Source organism: Triturus cristatus, chromosome 7 (assembly GCF_964204655.1).
Source record: "Triturus cristatus chromosome 7, aTriCri1.1, whole genome shotgun sequence".
In the NCBI taxonomy this organism is placed as follows: Eukaryota; Metazoa; Chordata; class Amphibia; order Caudata; family Salamandridae; genus Triturus; species Triturus cristatus.
In genome coordinates, this window is record NC_140590.1 from 1,878,132,337 (window position 1) to 1,878,151,056 (window position 18,720).

At 52.7% G+C, this 18,720-nt stretch overlaps 1 protein-coding gene across 1 annotated transcript in view; it reads left to right on the forward strand.

Annotated features, from left to right (window-relative positions):
* Nucleotides 1–15,151, forward strand: part of LOC146813592 (E3 ubiquitin-protein ligase TRIM39-like) — a 166,121-nt gene extending 150,970 nt beyond the window's left edge. Inside the window, exon 6 of the mRNA XM_085620341.1 lies at nucleotides 14,023–15,151. Within this exon, the coding sequence (XP_085476467.1) occupies nucleotides 14,023–14,519 (497 nt within the window). The 3' untranslated portion in view covers nucleotides 14,520–15,151. The remainder of the gene's footprint in view (nucleotides 1–14,022) is intronic.
* Nucleotides 15,152–18,720: the final 3,569 nt, after the last annotated feature.

The window sequence follows — 18,720 nt, forward strand, 5'->3', positions numbered from 1 at the left end:
AAAAGGGCTTCGGCACCGAGACACAGAAGAAGGCCTTCGGTCCGAGAAGACGCAACGGCCTATGGCGCCGAAGGTTGGAGCACCGACCACCAAGGTCACGGTGGTCGATCCGACTACGTCGACACCGAAGAGTGCGGCGGCTGCCAAGATATCGAATCAACCAGTCGTCGATCCCAAACTTCGGATCGAACACCCGAAGGCTGGGAAGAAACCGGAGACCGCGTCGAGGCCTGTCTCCAAAGAGCCTATCGGTTCCAAAGCACCGTCTGCATTCACGTTGCAACAGGTGTCGGAGGCCCTACAGCGCATCAGGGAACGGGCAACCTTCGAACCAAAAACGGGTCCCGAACCACACAGTCTCTAAAGCTCACTCGGCGCCGGCACCGATCAAGTTTGGATTGCCGCCACCCGGGGCACCGAAGATGTTCGAACTTCAGAGGAGTCTCGAACACACACAAACAGTGTCCACGGAAAGAACCGATGTCGAGGACTCGCGGGACCAGTTTATCGACGCCGACACTGGTAGGCTGTTGTTCCGTAAGCGGAGAATTGTTCCAAAGAAGGCTTTAGACTCCTACAAGATTCCACTAAAAAGGAAACTGGCTTCAGGTTCGACGCCAGTGCTTGTAGAAACATTCCACTCCTATCATCAGGAACCACCATCCTTTTCTCCTACACACTCGGAACAGGATGCAGGAGAGGGCTATATTGGGGATGATACCACTTATCCTGTGGATAATGACCCTGATGACCAACAGCAAGACCCAGATCAAGCATGGGGAGACCCTACTGACCAAGGTGACCCACAAGATGCTCCTGACACTCATCTTTACAATGTCAAAACATCTCCCACTGAAGATACTGCTGCTTTTAACGCCCTCATTGAAAGGGCAGCTGCCAATCACGTAGTGGAACTCCATTCTGACTCTGTGGAGGAGGATTTCTTGGTGGACACGTTCTCCATATCAGAAAGAACGGTCAAGACTCTACCAATGCTAAAAGGGGTTCTTAAACATGCTAAGGACATCTTTAAGGAAACCACCAGGGCACGGGTATTGAACCCCAGAATAGAGAAGAAATACAAACCTGCACCCGGAGACCCCATGTACATTAAGGGTCAATTGCCGTTGGACTCCATGGTAGTTTCTAATGCTCGCAAGAGAGCTAACTCGCAGACTACAGGTGATGCTCCTCCTCCAGACAAGGAGTCCAAAGTGCTAAAAACATCAGGCAAACGGGTAGCAGCACAAGCAGCAAACATCTGGCGCATTGCCAACACTCAGGCACTCCTGGCCCGATACGACAGGTCACACTACGATACACTAGAAACACTGCTAGAACACCTACCAGATGAATACAAAGATGGAGCGGAGCTCCTCATCGGAGAGGGACAACTCATTACAAATGCGTCCATCAAATGAGCACTGGATGCAGCTGACACTGCAGCAAGGGCAATCAACACTAGTGTGATGTTGAGGAGGCACGCATGGCTGAGAATATCAGGCTTCAAACCTGAGATTCAGAATAATATCTTGAATCAACCAGTCAACCCCGACTTTTTATTTGGCCCCGAGGTTGACACTACACTGGAAAAGATTAAAAAGGACACTGAAACTGCGAAATCTAAGGGGGCTCTACAGTCGCAGCAGTTTCGGAGTGGCTCCTTTCGTCGCCCCGGAAATAGAGGAGCAGCTAGAGGTCAGGGGCCCCAGCAGCAGTACAGTAAAGGAGGTACCCAGAGTACCTATAATAAAAACAATAGGGGTGGATATCGTGGATCCAGCACCAAAGGCAGAGGCTGAGGACACAACAACACCAGGTCCTCCGCCAATAACAAACAGTGACGTCTTGTCGCTGCCCCCCGCCCACATAACACCGGTCGGGGGGAGACTCCAACAGTTCCTGCCAGTCTGGAGATCCATCACCACAGACAGGTGGGTCAGAGAAATTTTCCAGTACGGTTATTGTCTGGAATTAACATCCAATCCACCCAACATACCACCAAGACACCGTCCTATGTCCGCAGAGCACTTGACATTATTGCAGCAAGAAGTACCAAGTATGCTGCAAAAAGGAGCCATAGAGCTCGTGCCCGTCAACCAGCAGGGGACAGGGGTGTACTCTCTGTACTTCTTTTTTTTTTTTTTTTTTTTTTGGTTGAAACCGTTTATTACAGAATCCAAAAGATATACAAAGATGGGCCTACAACCTTTAGGCCGGCCGCTAGCAAACAGGAAGAGCATATAATACAAACAGTAGAACACACGCTGCGGCAGAAGAGAGATCACAGGAGTTGAAAGAAGCGTTGGCAGCCACACCATCCGGACCCCACACAACGGTTTCATTTTTATATAAATAACGAAAAAACAAGTCCACAAGGCAACCCACAATCGGAAACAACAGCATGTGCTCCCCTGGGGGGGACCCTACCGATCCACAGGAATATCAAGTGGGGGGATAGGTCGGGACGGAGACAAAGTGGACTCAATGCCCAGAACCAGGAAGACAAGCAGGCTAAGGAGACGGGGCCGGTGACGGATCAGGCATCAGCGGCGGGGTACAGATTCCCCCACGGTAGGCGTTCCAGGGGCCCCACACTTTCACCCATTTCCCAGGCTTACCTCTCGCGACATACACAACCTTTTCCCGAAACATACACCAATCCATGTTGTCCTTCCACGCCGAGACAGTCGGTGACCTCTGGGAACCCCACAATTGCGCAATATCACGCTTGGCCACCATATATCCCAGAGTCACCCACCACGTCTGTGGCACTGAGTAGTCGGTTGGCTCCCACACATTCAGGAGACATCTCCTCGCCTCGGGCAGCAGCGACACATGCGTAACTGCCTGCAAAACATCATGCACACCACGCCAGAATCGCGCCACCTCCGGGCATTCCCACAAAATATGGAGAAAGGTCCCCAAAGAACCACACCCACGCTTACACAACCCGTCCACAGCATAGCCCATACGCATCAGACTCGGCCCCGTAACATAGACCCTATGGAGTATCTTGAGCTGGACGAAGCGAAGGCGAGCCGGTATGGCCACCTCTTTCGGGGAGGCCACCGCAGACACCCAGTCCTCGTCATCCAGCTCCAATCCATCAGCCCCCCACGCCTCACGAAGGCTAGTCAGCAGTCCCGAGCGATCATTGATGAGTTTTTTGTAAATTAATGAAATCGTGCCGTCCGGTACATGCCCATCTAGCACTCTATCTTCCAGAGGGGAGTACTCCGGGATGGAGGCAACGTCCGGGAATACGGAGCACAACGCATGACGGATCTGCATATATCGAAAGTACTCCCTGTCCTGCAACTGGAATTCCGTCTGCAGCACATCGCTCTCTGTACTTCTTCTTTTTTTTTTTTTTTTTTTTTTTTTTTTTTTTTTTTGAAACCGTTTATTGCATTTTGAAAAAGTTACAGGTATGGGCCTACAACCACCCGGCCGGCCGCTAGAGTGACAAAAGCATATGACATACATACAGTAAGAGTCTCTTGGCGGTGCAGATTGGTAAAGCAGGAGACATCAATAGCGCAGGCCGCATAACTCCAAGCCCACAATACGGTTTCCTTTTATCAAAACAGAACAACACAAAAAAACCACACCCGCAAGGCAACCCGCAATCCAAAGTGACGGCACGTGCTCCGTAAGTGGGGGATCCCAACCAGCAGCAAAACTCTGAAGAGGGGAATGGGAGTAGATCAGGGACTGGGGAACCACGTGCCCACGGCTGAGGGAGGGGGGTCGGCTAGGGGGACGGAGCTGGCGAGGCAGCCGGTAGCAGTGGCGGCTCACAAATACCCCCGCGGTAGGCGTTCCAGGGGCCCCAGATTTTCACCCACGCCCCAGGCTTACCCCTCGCCACATACACCACCTTTTCACGAAACATACACCAATCCATATGTTCTTTCCAGGCCAACACCGCCGGGGGCCTCTGGGATCCCCACAATTGAGCAATGTCACGCTTAGCTATCATGTATCCCAGAGTCACCCACCGCGTCTGCGGGACCGAATAGTCATTTGGTTCCCACACATTCAGCAAGCATCTCCTCGCTTCAGGCAACAGCGCGACACGCGTAACCACACGCAGAACCTCATGCACACCACGCCAGAATCGCTCCACCTTTGGGCACTCCCACAGTATATGCATGAAAGTTGCCAAAGCACCACAGCCACGCTTACACAATCCGTCACCAGCAAAGCCCATACGTAGAAGCCTTGGCCCCGTCACGTAAACCCGGTGAAGGATCTTAAGCTGGACGAAGCGAAGGCGAGCCGGGATGGCCACCTCCTTCGGAGAGGCCACCGCGGAAATCCAATCCTCGTCGTCCAGTTCCAGCCCGTCGGCAACCCAGGCCTCGCGGAGACTAGTCAGCAGGCACGATCTGTCATTGATCAGTTTTTTATATATAAGGGAGATTGTGCTGTCTGGGACATGGCCATCCAGCACTCTGTCCTCCAGGGGGGAAGACTCCGGAATGGACGCGACATCCGGAAAGACGGAGCCCAGCGCGTGGCAGACTTGTAGGTACCGAAAGTACTCACTGCCTTGCAGCTGAAACTCCGTCTGCAGCGTCTCAAAAGTTTTGAATCCCCCCTTCGTCCAGAGATCTCCCACCGTGCTGATTCCGATCGTGTCCCACTTCTCGAAGCCCTTCGATGTCCACAGGGAGCCCAACCTCTCAGACGCATATAGCGGTGACGCCCGGGTCAAACGGTCCTTCCACCCCATAGCTGCATTAGCCGCGTGCCAGACACGCACCATGACACGCGTCGGTCCCGTCAGACGGGAGTCGGGCGCGCCAGAGTAGAGCGCTCGATTGTAATCGCCACCGGGCAGGAGCATCTTGTCCATTTCAAATGCCGGGTTCAAGGCGGGCCCGTAAAGGCCATGATTAATTGCAGCTAGTTGGGAGGCCCAGTAATACCGTTTAATGTCCGGGAGGGCGACCCCCCCATCGTACCACGGGAGCGTCAATTTAGCCAGAGCAATGCGCGGCCTCCCGTCCCAGAACAGGCGCCGCTGGAGGCTCTCCACCTCACGGAAGTAGCGCGCCGGAACCAAGTCCATAGTGTTCTGGAGGGCGTACAGAAAGCGCGGCAAGGACATCATCTTAAACAAGGCCGCTCGGCCAAGCGGCGAAAGCGGAAGACGCCGCCAACGCGCAACGTCCTCCTTCAAGCGCTGGAGGGGGGGTAGCAAGTTCCGCTCATAGCGGGCCTCCGGGTCTAGAGTAATATATATACCCAGGTACCGGAACCCCTGGGAGGCAATCTGGATCGGGCAGTCCCGTGGTAGGGCCGGAGCCTCCCCGGAAAGCACATATACGCAGGATTTCGCCCAGTTGATGACGAGGCCTGAGTTACGACCGAAGGAGCGCAAAACATCAACCAGGACAATCAGCGATTTACGCGGGGAGGCGAGATACAAAAGGATATCATCGGCGTAGAGGGACACGCGGTCCTCATGCTCGGGGGTCCAGCGGAGACCACGGATAGAAGGGTGCCACCGTAGCCACTCCGCCAAGGGCTCCAAGGCCAGTGCAAACAGGAGCGGCGACAAGGGGCAACCCTGACGCGTGCCCCGCCCCAGCGCGAATGGGGCCGAGACTCGCCCATTCACCACCACCTGCGCCAATGGGCCCGAATACAACAATTTGACCCAGCTAATGAATCCCGGTCCAAATCCAAATTTCGCCAGCATCGCCCAGATGTATGGCCATTCAAGCGTGTCAAACGCCATGGTGGCGTCTAAGGACGCCAAGATGGCCGGCTCCCGCACAAACGGGACACGCGCGAGCACCCCGTGCAAGCGTCGCAGATTAAGAGCCGTGTTGCGGTGGGGTATAAAGCCAGATTGGTCTTGGTGGACCAAATCGCCCACCACGCCGACCAACCGGTTGGCCAACACCTTGGCGAGGATTTTGGGCTCCGCGTTCAAGAGCGAGATCGGCCTATAGGATGTGACCCGCTCACGGGGTCTCCCCTCCTTGTGGATCACCACGATTGTGGCCAGACGCTGGTCCGGCGGGAGGGAACCCTGCGAGTGGGCCGCCAGGAACATCGCGCGCAGGTGGGGCGCTAGTACATCCGGGCGTAGCTTGTAAAGCTCGATGGGGATACCATTGGGGCCCATGGCCTTGCCGGATGCAACCGAGCGAATAGCCAGGGCAATTTCGTCCGAGGTGGGAGGAGCGTCCAGCAAATCCCTGTCCTCCACCGTAAGGGAGGGCAGCGCGATGTCCCGAAGCAGGGCATGGGAATCTTCCTCCGAGCAGGGGGAAACCGGGGAGTACACCTCGCGGAAGTAATCCGCGAAGCAGGAGACAATGGCTTCCGGCTCGGTGACACACGCACCATCCATCCTCTCAATCAAAGGAACCACACGACTCGCTCTCTCCCTCTTATCCAACCACGCAATCAATTTGCCAGCCTTATCACCCACATCATACAATCGCCCCTGCTGCTCTCTACTGAGGCCCCTGGCCGCCTCCGTGACGAGGGCCCTATAGGCCGCCTGCTTGAGGTGTAGAACATGCAGCTTGGCATCCGTTACCCCGCTCCCCAGGTCACCCTCCAGTTCCGCAATCTCGGCCTCCACCCGGGTCACTTCCTCCCGCTCGCGCCTCCGGGCATGGGAGATAAAGGAGAGGGCCTCCCCTCTGAGAACTACCTTAAAAGCCTCCCACAGGGAGATGGCCGAAGGGACAGACCCCACATTCTCGTCAAAATATCGCTGTAAGGATTTGATCAAGTCGGCACGAATGCTGGGGTCGCGCAAATACCATGCATTGATTGGAGCCACCCTGCCCTCCCCCCTCGGGACGACATCGAAATGTAACAGCAATGGGGAGTGATCTGAAATACCCCGCGCCAGATGGCACACCTCCCCCACCCTCCCAGCATAGGCCGCCGGGACAAGGATGTAATCAAGCCGCGAGAGGCTACCATGGGCACCCGAGTGGAAGGTGTATTGCAGCTGTGCGGGATGCTTTAGGCGCCAGCAATCCACCAGGCCCAGTGTGTCTAAAAGGCCGGACAGCCACGCCTGTGCCCGGGGGAGGTCCCTAGGGGGATGACGATCCATAGACCCAGAAGCTACCGCATTAAAGTCCCCCCCCAACCACCAGCAGGCCACCCGGAAGGTCCAGGAGGAGGCGCCCCAGGTCCGCAAATGTAGTAGCTTGTAACCCAGGCGGGACGTACACTGATATAAAAATAAACACTCTACCCTCCATTCTACCCACCAGGACAGTGTAGCGTCCCCTCTCATCATGGCGCACCTCATCAATCTCCAACGGGAGCGAGTTCTTGATCATGATACCCACCCCCCGCGAGCCCGAAGTGAAGCCCGAATGGGCCACCAAACGATAGCCCCGCCGATTCATAGCATGAAAGGAGTTACCTATAAGGTGTGTCTCCTGCAGGAAGACAACATCTGGTGAAATACGTTTCAAGTACTGCAGGACCACACCACGCTTAATCCTATCCCCCAGGCCGTTAACATTCCATGACAACACAGTCAAATCCCTACCCCCCATCGTACGTGGAAACAATCAGTCGTCCCCCACAGAGCATCTTGAGAGCAACAATACAGTAGCGGGTTTGCCTTGCGGTGCAAACAAACAACACACCCCCCCCACCCCCCATCCCAACAGAACTCCCCCCTCCCTGCACCCCTGCATGAGCCCAGACAGCCCCCCCAAAGTGCAGTGTGCCTGTCGCCCCATAGATGAAAACTAACTAGTCCCCCAGAGGAGGAGGGAAGCCCCCAACAGACCCCGAACGACCTCCATAGGAGGGGAACATATACGATCAATAAATGGTAAAGGAATGTTGTCCAGAGCAAGGCCTATTATTCACCCCTCAATTCTGATCCGGCGGGCCCTCCCCGCTGACCGCACCCCCCCCACCCCCTCGGCCCCGATCTCCAGGCAGAGTGTCCAACCAGTCCCCAGCCGCCTCGGGCCGGTCAAAGAAGTGCGTGCGACCATCCACCTCCACCCTCAGCTTAGCTGGAAAAAGCATTGAGTACTTAAGGTTCAGGTCCCGTAAGCGACGTTTAACACCGAGAAAACTCAGTCTCTGCTTTTGGACCGCCGGAGTAAAGTCTGGGTAGAAATGCACATCCATGTTATCAAGCTTGACCGGTCCCTGTTGCCTGGAGGTCTGCAGGATAGCGTCTCTGTCCCGAAAGTTAAAAATCCGGGCAATGAGAGGCCGTGGCGGGGCACCGGCCTTAGGTCTGCCCCCAGGGACCCGATGAGCACGTTCCACCGCAAAAAGCTTACTCAGCCCCCGGGGCTGGAGATGGGTAAGGATCAATTCTTCCACAAAAAGATCTGCCGCCTCCGCCTCTCGTCCCTCCGGCACCCCCACAATACGAACATTATTCCTCCGGGCCCGACCCTCGGAATCCTCCAGTCGCCGGTCCATCAGGGCGCTCGCCTGGCCGAGCCGGCGCACCTCCTTCTGGAGGGCCACCACATCCGTCGTGAGGCTCGTTGTGGTGTGGGCCAGGGAATCGACCCGGTCGTTCGTTTTGGACAAGTCAGCCCTCACGAGGCTCACATCCACAAGGACCGAGTCTATTTTTTGCGCTAGGGTGTCGAAGCGCTGGTCCACCGAGGCCTTCATCTCTGCGATGGCGCCCATGACGTCCCGGAGGGTCAGATCCACCGGCTGAGCAGATGCCTCCGTCGGGCCCGCCGGGGATGTGCGCGATGTCTCCGGAGATCCCTTCTGGAGAGTGTAGCGGTCCATACTGTTGGATTGGTGCGCCGGGCCACGGCGGGTCGTCTTCACCTTCGCCCGGTCGCCATCTTGTTTGGTGGACATGCTTGCTCTCCCACCGTCGTGCCAATCTCCTTAAACGGGCCGATAAACCAGTTCACGGGTTCCGGGGGGGGGGAGGGCGACCACTGGACCGCAGGACGACCCACAGCCGGCGGGTCAGCCGGGCACCTTGACAAGGCCACACCACCGCACCCCGCTCCGCAACCCTACCTCGCTTGAGGGCAAGGAGGGCGCAAAAGCGAAAGTGAAAGCGCGGGGTACGCGAGTCGCCCAGCCTTGCCCGCCGCTGTTGTTCACTTTGTCCCCGGATCGCCCCACTACTCCAATCCGGGGGGCCGGCGCGGAGAAGGCCGCAACCTTCGATCGGTGCTCCCACCGGTGTCCGGGGTCCGATTCGAACCCGAAAAACGGGTGGCGCCTCAGCTCGGGTTCACCGACACAGTCCCCTCAACAAGGACAGGATATCGCCAGGATTAATTCAGGAGGTCGCGGAGGTCCTCGGGAGCCTCGCACCTACGCGGCCATCTTGGTTGCGCGCTAGGCTCCTCCCTCTGTACTTCTTAATCCCAAAAAAGGACGGGTCTTTACGACCTATACTAGACCTCCGCCCCCTCAACCAATACATTGTCAGAGCATTTTCATATGCTCACCCTCCAGCAGGTTCTGCCGTTACTCAGTCAGGGAGACTTCCTAGCGACACTAGATTTAAAGGATGCGTATTTCCACATACCCATACACCCATCACACAAAAAATATCTCAGGTTCACTCTTCAGGATCAGCATTATCAGTTCAAAGTACTCCCTTTCGGGGTAACAACGGCGCCCAGGGTCTTTACCAAATGCCTAGCGACGGTGGCTGCACACTTAAGAAGACAGCACATTCACGTCTTCCCTTACCTGGACGACTGGCTTGTTCAGGCAAAGTCAGCCCAGCAGTGTGCCAGCCACGTATCCCACACCATTCACCTTCTTCACAGTCTGGGATGCTCACTAAATTATCCAAAGTCACATCTTCAACCCGCCCACGTACGGCAGTACCTGGGCGCGACCATAGACACTCTGGCAGCCAAAGCTCAGCCAAACTTGGTGAGGATCAACAGCATGCAACTGCTGATAAAGTTCAAACCTCAACACTCCCTTCCTGCGCGGGTGTTCATGCAGCTGATAGGCATGATGGCCTCCTGCATCTTCATAGTCCCGCACGCGAGACTACATATGCGCCCGCTTCAGGAGTGCTTGGCACGTCAATGGAATCAGACTCAAGGACAGTTAAAAGACCTAGTGTTGGTGAGCGGTCGGGCATACAACTCTCTGCATTGGTGGAATCCACAAAACCTTTGCAAGGGCCGACCGTTCCAAGAGCCTGTTCCACAAATAATACTGACGGCGGACGCGTCTCTCCAGGGATGGGGAGCTCATGTACTCAATTACACAGTGCAGGGACTATGGACGACACAACAAAAGAAGATGCACATCAACCTTCTGGAACTGATGGCTATCTTCCTGGCAATGAAGGCATTCAAAGTACACTTGTGCAACAAAGTCGTGTTGATCCGGACGGACAACATGACTGCCATGTACTACATACAGAAGCAGGGAGGAACACACACTCCACAGTTGTCTCATCTGGCTCAGAGCATGTGGAAGTGGGCCATTTAGAGGAACATGTTCCTCATGGCGGAACACCTCCCGGGCAAGGACAACCAGATGGCGGATCTGCTCAGCAGACACAGCCACCAAATACACGAATGGGAGCTACATCCATCAGTACTCCAACCGTACTTCCAGCAGTGGGGTCATCCAGAGATAGTCCTATTCGCCACAAGGGAAAACGCAAAATGCCAAAGCTTTGCCGCCAGGTTTCCGCATCCACAGTCGCAGGGCAATGCGATATGGATGAACTGGTCAGGCAGATTTGCGTACGCTTTTCCCCCAGCGCCATTAATACCGCTAGTGGCACGCAAACTACGGCAACACTCGATGACACTCATCCTGGTTGCTCCAATGTGGGCACGCCAGCCATGGTACACCACGTTCCTAGAACTGTCCGCGGTGCCGCCTCAAAGACTGCGGCTAACACCCAAACTTTTAACACAGAACCATGGCGAAATTCAGCACCCAGATCCGCAACAGCTGAACCTGGCGATCTGGCTCCTGAAGTCTTAGAGTTTGGCTACCTGAACCTGCCTCCAGAATGTATGAATATCATCAAGGAGGCCAGGAAACCCACAACCAGAGCTTGCTATGCGGCTAAATAGAAAAGGTTTGTCATTTACTGTAAAAACAATAACATTAATCCGCTGGATGCATCCATTCAGAACATCATCTGTTACCTGTTACACTTATACCGATGCAATCTGGCATACAACTCCATCCGTATACATCTAACCGCAATAGCGGCCTATCTTCAGAACAGGCAGCACCTCTCTTTATTCAGAGTGCCTGCCATCAAAGCCTTCTTGGAGGGACTCAAAAGAGTGATTCCTCCAACAACCCCACCGGCACCGGTGTGGAACCTGAATGTGGTCCTCACCAGATTGATGGGTCCACCTTTTGAACCTCTACATTCATGTGAGATTCAATTCCTCACCTGGAAAGTAGCCTTCTTAGTGGCAATCACTTCGTCAAGAAGAGTTAGTGAACTCCAGGCACTAACCATTCAAGAGCCGTTCATACAGGTTCACGCAAACAGAGTTGTACTACGTACTAACCTCACTTTCATGCCTAAAGTGATATCGCAGTTCCACATGAATCAAACTATTGAACTGCGTGTTTTCTTTCCAAATCCAGAAAATGTCGCGGAGAGAATGCTCCATACACTAGATGTAAAGAGGGCCCTCATGTACTATATAGACAGGACACAGGATTTTAGGAAAACAAAACAACTGTTCGTTGCCTTTTCTCCACAACACAAGGGCAACGCCATTTCCAAAGCAGGGATAGCCAGATGGATCGTTAAATGTATTCAAATTTGCTATCAAAAAGCTAAACGCACATTAACGATTCCTCCCAAAGCCCACTCAACACGAAAGTTAGGGGCGTCCATGGCTTTCCTAGGGAATATTCCTTTAGAGGAAATATGTAGAGCAGCCACATGGTCCACTATACATTCATTTACAAAACACTACTGTGTAGATGTGTATTCAAAACAGCATGCAGCTGTAGGACAGGCTGTTCTCAAAACCCTTTTTCAGACTGCTGTAGCTGGCACGGGTAGCCGCCGCTAGGGGAGGTACTGCTATATAATCTATGCACAGATATGAATTCAGCAGCCCACATGCCTCGAACTGAATATGCTACTTACCAGTATGCATCTGTCCTTGGCATGTAGGGCTGCTGACATTCATATCGCCCACCCTCCTCCCCGGCGCCTGTAGCGGCTGCAGCACTCAGAATTACTGTATGGCATGGTCATCACTTACGGTATCTACTCCATCACTGCCACAATGGCGAAAAACAATATAAGGATGGAGAGGATGCCCATGCGCACTGTAGTCCAGGGGAGGAGCCACCTATCTTGTGATACTTCGAAGACTCTTCCAGGACAACAATGTGCAATCATCCGGACCCAACACTAGGCGGCGATCTATGCACTGATATGAATGTCAGCAGCCCCACATGCCAAGAACAGATGCATACTGGTAAGTAGCATATTCATTATTGATGTATAAAGTAAACAATAGGGGAGCTAGAATACATCCCTGTCTGACTTCTCTTATGACACCAATACAGTCAACGCTTGTGTTGGAGGGCATGTGTTGTAGTGCACGTCAGCACTTGTTCCAGGGCGTGAGTTGTCCACGTCAGTAGATGGGGTCCGGAGCGTGAGTTGTCGTGTTTGTCAGCACTTTGTTTTGGAGGGTGTGAGTTGTAGTGTCCATCAGCCCTTGTATTGGAGGGCGTGAGTTGTGTCCATAAGCACTTGTGTTGGAGGGCATGAGTTGTAGTGTCCATCAGCACTTGTGTTGGAGGGCGTGAGTGGTAGTGTCCGTCAGCACTTGTGTTGGAGGGCGTGAGATGTAGTGTCCGTCAGCACTTGTGTTGGAGGGCATGGCAGCACAAGGGGAAGAGTCTGTGGCATGTAATTATAAGTGTATATCAAAATCTGGTCTAGAGTTAACAAAAGCTTTTGGGTTGGAGGGTCCATCGGCACACTGATGGGAGAGTGCATCGAGGTGAGAAGGGGTATAATTGGGTGATGTGGAGCTCTCATTGGACCTTGGAATCGCAATCATGCAAATCCGCATTTAGGGAAGCGAGCACCAAGCACAGTAGATAGCTAGCTCATCAGCGGCTGCGGCAGAGAGGGTTCAGATCCAGAATTCAAGAGTACATCTCTTGGGGGTTGGGGGGGGGGGGGACAGAATCATCAATACCTAGGTCGGAGGGCATCTCATGGCTTACTATGAAGCACATAAAGCTAAGAGGAAGTCCCTTCTGCTCCTCCGAATCTCAGTGGGAGGCTAAATCTGGACTTGTGCAGCTGGGATTGCGAACTCCTGGCTTGTAGGGCACACATCCCAACTAAGATATGTACCTTCCGCGCAGGGCACATCAGCCTTGATACTTAGTCAGCGGAAAACATCTGCATCTGGGTTGAGAGCACATCAGCTCAGGGGAGGGATAGATCATAGCATGTAATATGTTTGGCTTATCAGAACCTGTGTTGGAGGGCACTTCTAATCAAGAAATGAACGGAGGATCTGTGCCTTGGAAGGGCATCTCATTGGCATTTGCAGTTGAGGGGGTTGAGGGCACGTCGGCGGTGAGGTAGGGCACGTCGGCGGTGAGGTAGGGCACGTCGGCGGTGAGGTAGGGCACGTCGGCGGTGAGGTAGGGCACGTCGGCGGTGAGGTAGGGCACGTCCGCGGTGAGGTAGGGCACGTCCGCGGTGAGGTAGGGCACGTCCGCGGTGAGGTAGGGCACGTCCGCGGTGAGGTAGGTTACATCATCAGTTGGGGAAGAGGGGAAAATTGGACACATCAACTCTTTCTCGATCTGCAGTGATGGGGTCTGTAAATTGGAAAGGGATTTGCCTGAGATCACACCATGCTTTACTGTCTTGCCACTGTTGTGCTGGGAGCTGTGGGTTGTAGAATGACTTGAGGTCTCTGAGTGTCATTAAATCTCTTTTCTCTGTATTGCTAGTCTTTGTTGGACGATGATTTGCCTGAGGTCAAACAGTGTCATTAACTCTCTCTGGTCCTCTCTCTGTAGTGCTAGTCACTCTGGATCCAGAAACAGCTCACCGCCACCTGACCATCTCGGAGAACGAGAGACGTGTGAAGTGGACACTGAGTGAGCAGTTCCTTCTGGACAGTCCTAAGAGATTCACACAAGCTCGCTGTGTGCTTGGGAAAGAAGCATTCATCTCAGGGAGACATTACTGGGAGGTGCAGCTCTTGCAGACTGGCCTAGACTGGTCTGTGGGGGTCGCAGCGGAATGTGTGAGCAGGACGGATGATGTCTCACTGTCCTCTCAGAGATGGGTCTGGGCTGCTGCACGACGGTTCAGTGATGAACACTCAAGACAAGCTCCCTGTCTCCCCACCCACCAGCGTCCCCTGAAACTGGGGGTGTATCTGGACTATGAGGGGGGACGGCTGTCCATTTACAATGCAGACACCTGGGAGCAGCTCAACACCTTCAATGACACCTTCACTGGTGTGCTCCACCCCTACTTCTGGGTGGGGGGAGACCTGCGTCTGGTGTAAAAGCTGCAGTGAAAATAAAAACTCGTCCTTCCCATAGTTGGCCCCAGACCCTCCACCATGGCTCTTCACCCTGACACCGCATAGTCAGTGTGCTGAAACCTAAAATCTGTCACATATTCTTTCGTGCCTGTATATCAGGCCAGATCTATTCGCGCCTTTGTCCTTGAATCAGATGTGATCTCCAGACTGATCTAGTTATCGACCGATTCACTGGGAGCGGCCAGTTCGAATCCATCCTTCATGGGACTTGAGCCCTTCTGACAAATGATGCTTATTCGTCAAATTGATTCAGTGAAGTCATATTTAATATACTTGATCTTCTGCAAGATGCAGTTTCTGCTGGTCTGTATTTTTATATGCTCACAGGGTCTGGTAATTGTCTGGATGATGGCACAGGAACACCCTGCAGCGAGGGTTGAAACGTACACTTTTCAAGTGGACCAGTGAGCAACTGATAACTAAGGGAACTTCTGACAGAAATTAGAGAATGGCTTCATGGCTTATATATTTCTTTTTCTTTCTGCTTTAAATTCATTGCATCTTCCTGCGTGAGCACCAGAGCACTGCGCTGCCTTTTCAAAACCTCCTGCAGAGTTTGTATGAATAAAAGCAATACAGACGTTCTTACCTGAGACCGGCTCAAGAGTCTTGATTTATCAATTGTAACAGATTTGTTGGAATAGTTCACTGTACATGTAGTAATATAGATGCAAAGTCTTTCAGTTTGCACATACGCCTTTCTTAATGTTTTTTGAGGAATTAATTTTCTAGGGGGAACAGTTCATTTAAACTGGTGCACCCAGGTTCACCTCTCGTTAAAAGAGAAACCCTCTTTAATTCTTCTTTCTCCGCTCCATTGCTGACTGTATTGTGTCCTCATCAAGGCTTTAAATGGCCAGATATTGTTCGATACAGAGTTCCCAGACTTCTTTCATTTGAAATGGAAGGTACCAGTATGTTTGAAAGTCCTAATCCTCATCCAAAGCCAACAAGATGCTCAAGGCACTGGCCACTTCAAGGACGGTGCCATGGTTTTTCACAGCACACCCTTCAGGTAATATAGTGACTACTGGCAAAAGTGAGATGAGGTGGTAAGGACCGGCCACCAGAGGGGGCATCGGTGAGGGAGTTTCACAGTAGCAGTGAGAGGCTGCCTTAGTATTTGGTGCTCACTTTTGTAAGTATAGCACCGTGCACTAATCCAGACAACCCTTATGGTGATGATTTTAGAAGTCTTAGACAACCTTAGAAAGCTCTCTTAAGTGGTAGCTGTGGAGAGCAGCCTTCAGGCTTAGTCCACAAGAAGTGTAAATCAGCTTGTTTTACCAGTACTTAATCTTATGGTATAGGTTAAGTGAAAAAGAAGAATCACACAATGTAGTTATAAAAATCTGTATGTTCGAGGCATATGAGCTGTAGATCATATGCTTGTGCATAGATCGCCATCTAGTGTTGGGTCCGGAAGTTTGCACTTTGTTTTTCTTCGAAGAAGTCTTTCCAGGTGACTCCTCCCTTAGGCGATAGTGTTCATGGACATCGACTCTATTGTTAGATTGTTTTTTTTTTTCCGTCATCAGGTTCGGATGTGAATTGTTGCGCTCCGGTTTGGCACCGTTCCTTCGGGCCCCCTTCGATGCGCAATCCAGTACCCTCAACGGTATTGTTATCGATCAAGTTTCACACTCTCCGCGTATCGTTTTGCTCTGCAAAATCCTCGATCGGAACATTTGTGGAAGGCTGTTGGACCTACCTGCGCTGGGATCTGTAGCAGCTGATGGAATGGACTCCATTCAAGTTATGTCCAGGGTGTCGCGCTAAGTTCCTGTGCACCGACTTGCTTGAAGTGTGCAACCTTTGCCTATCCCCGAAACACGACGAGAGACTGCAACGCGTGCCAGTTGTTTCGGTCAAAGAAAACCCTCCGTGATCGTCTGGCTCGACATCATGAAATGTACCAGCAAAGCGGCCCAATGCCGGACCTCCTCGCAGAAGAGTCCGATCACGACGAAACGCAAGCGCAGGAAGCCGAGATGGAGGAACGTGTCTCCATATCTGATGCTGACTTCGATGCCGAAGACCTGACCCAGGGGCCAACGGACAGTGAGTAAAGAGTCTTTGTTCCCCTATTATCTCCTTTACAAGAAAAAGGCTCCGGTCCCTCCACTGCCTGCGGGCCCAGGTCGGCACTGAGAAAAAGTTTCGAGCACCCTGCCTTCAGGCTTGGCGCCGAAGCACAGACAACAGCCTTCCGGCTCGGGCTCAACCCATCCCCACGTCTGTGCTGACCCGAAACCTTCGGCGTTGAAACTGAAACACCTTCTGGTATCCGTTCCGCTGTTACGGAAAGCTAAATCTTCGGCGCCAAAACTTTCGGAGCCGAAACAGACGTTGAAAGATGGTACAGCAACTAAAGAGTCTCGGACCGAAAATCCACAAGATCCGAAGCAGAAAGAAATCGCAATCCACCCGGATACTGGTCACATTCATGCCAAACTTCCGTTAAAGAGGAAAATGGGCTTATCTGACGACAACCATATTCCTTTACAAAAAGAAAAATTTGACTATTTCTGGAGACCCTCTTCTTTCACCTGCACATATCCCTACACCACCATCACCTGACCCACACGATACAGGGGATGATGATGATTTAGATGCCTATGCACCACAAGATGCCACAGGATCCTGATCCATGGGATCATTCTAATGTCCCTCAACCTGATAATGACCCTGATTTGTTTCCATCTGGACCTTCCCCTCCAGATGATAACATTGGGTACATAGAGCTCATTAATAGGGCTGCAGAATACCATGGGCTAGAGCTCCGTAAGGAGTCTGGAGGAGGATTTTATATTGGAGGCCCTATGTTCATCTGAAAGGGCTACACAAACCGTTCACGGCCATGCTTAAACCTACTGATGATTTTTTTCAAGACCCTGTTAAAGCTCGGATCATCACTCCCAGGGTAGAGAAGAAATACAGGGCTGCACCTAATGACCCAGTATACATCAGAGTACAAGTACCTTTAGAGTCTTTGTTCGTTTCTAATGCCTCCTCAATGCAAGATAATTTGTTGGCATTTACTACTCCACGTAATGCCACTTTGTGTGCGTGGTTTAGTAAGTACAAAGTAATGCAGCGCTGCGTTACATTACTTTGCATCAAATTGGCATTACATGGGTGGAGCAAGGGCATTCCCCTGCATCCACCCTTCTTTTTTGACACACATCCAGATTTACTCAGACTTGTAAACTTGGGTTTACGCTAAAATGGAGCGCCTACCCTGCAGAGGCGTAATGAGTAGAAATATATGTTCGAAGCATATGAGCTGCAGATTACACACTGTGCATAGATCGCCATCTGGTGTTGGGCCCGGATGTTTGCAGTTGTTTTTCCTCTTGGAAAGTCTTTGGAAGTCACGAGGTATGTAACTCCTCCTTTGGATCATACTGCGCATTGGCTTCGGCTCCATCTTCAGATTGTTTTTTTTCCGCCATCGGGCTCGGATGTGTTCTTCGCGCTCCGGTTCCGAACCGTTTTCTGTTCTTCTGATCGACGAGCAATCCTTCCCTTTCCGCGGTATTGTTTCGATCGCGATCTCTACACTCGACGTGACTCATCTTTCGAAGTCTTCGATTCCGGTCGTAGACTAAGGCCTTCGGGACTACCTCAGCTCTGGTCTTGGCTGATGGAAAGAACTCTATTTAAAATGTGTCCTCGATGTGGGTAAAACTTTCCCCACACCGATCTCCATGAGGTGTGCAACCTCTGCCTCTCCCCAGAACACGAGGCACGAGACTGTCCGGCTTGCAAATCCTTCTGGTTGAAAAAGGCCATTCGGGATCGAAGGGCGAGGAGAACCATGGCACTCTCCGAAGAGGGCCTCGTCAGCACCTCCGAAGCCGACGACTCAGATATCGAAGACATCACTCCAGCACAGAGGGGCGTGAGTACTCACATCGATCCCCCACCCCCCTCCCTCGACGGCATCGAAAAAGGCTTCGGTCACGCCTTCGCCCTCGGGCCTAGGCACGACCAAAGACACTGCTTCACATACCTCGCTTTCGGGCCCGGTTAAGAAGCCCATCAAGCCTTCGAGCAGCTCGGGCTCGAGCCAGCCTGCGGTCGGTGCTGAGAAACACTCCTCCGCACTGGCACCAAAAAAGATGGCCTCCTCCTCCTCCACACCAAAGCACTCGCCGCC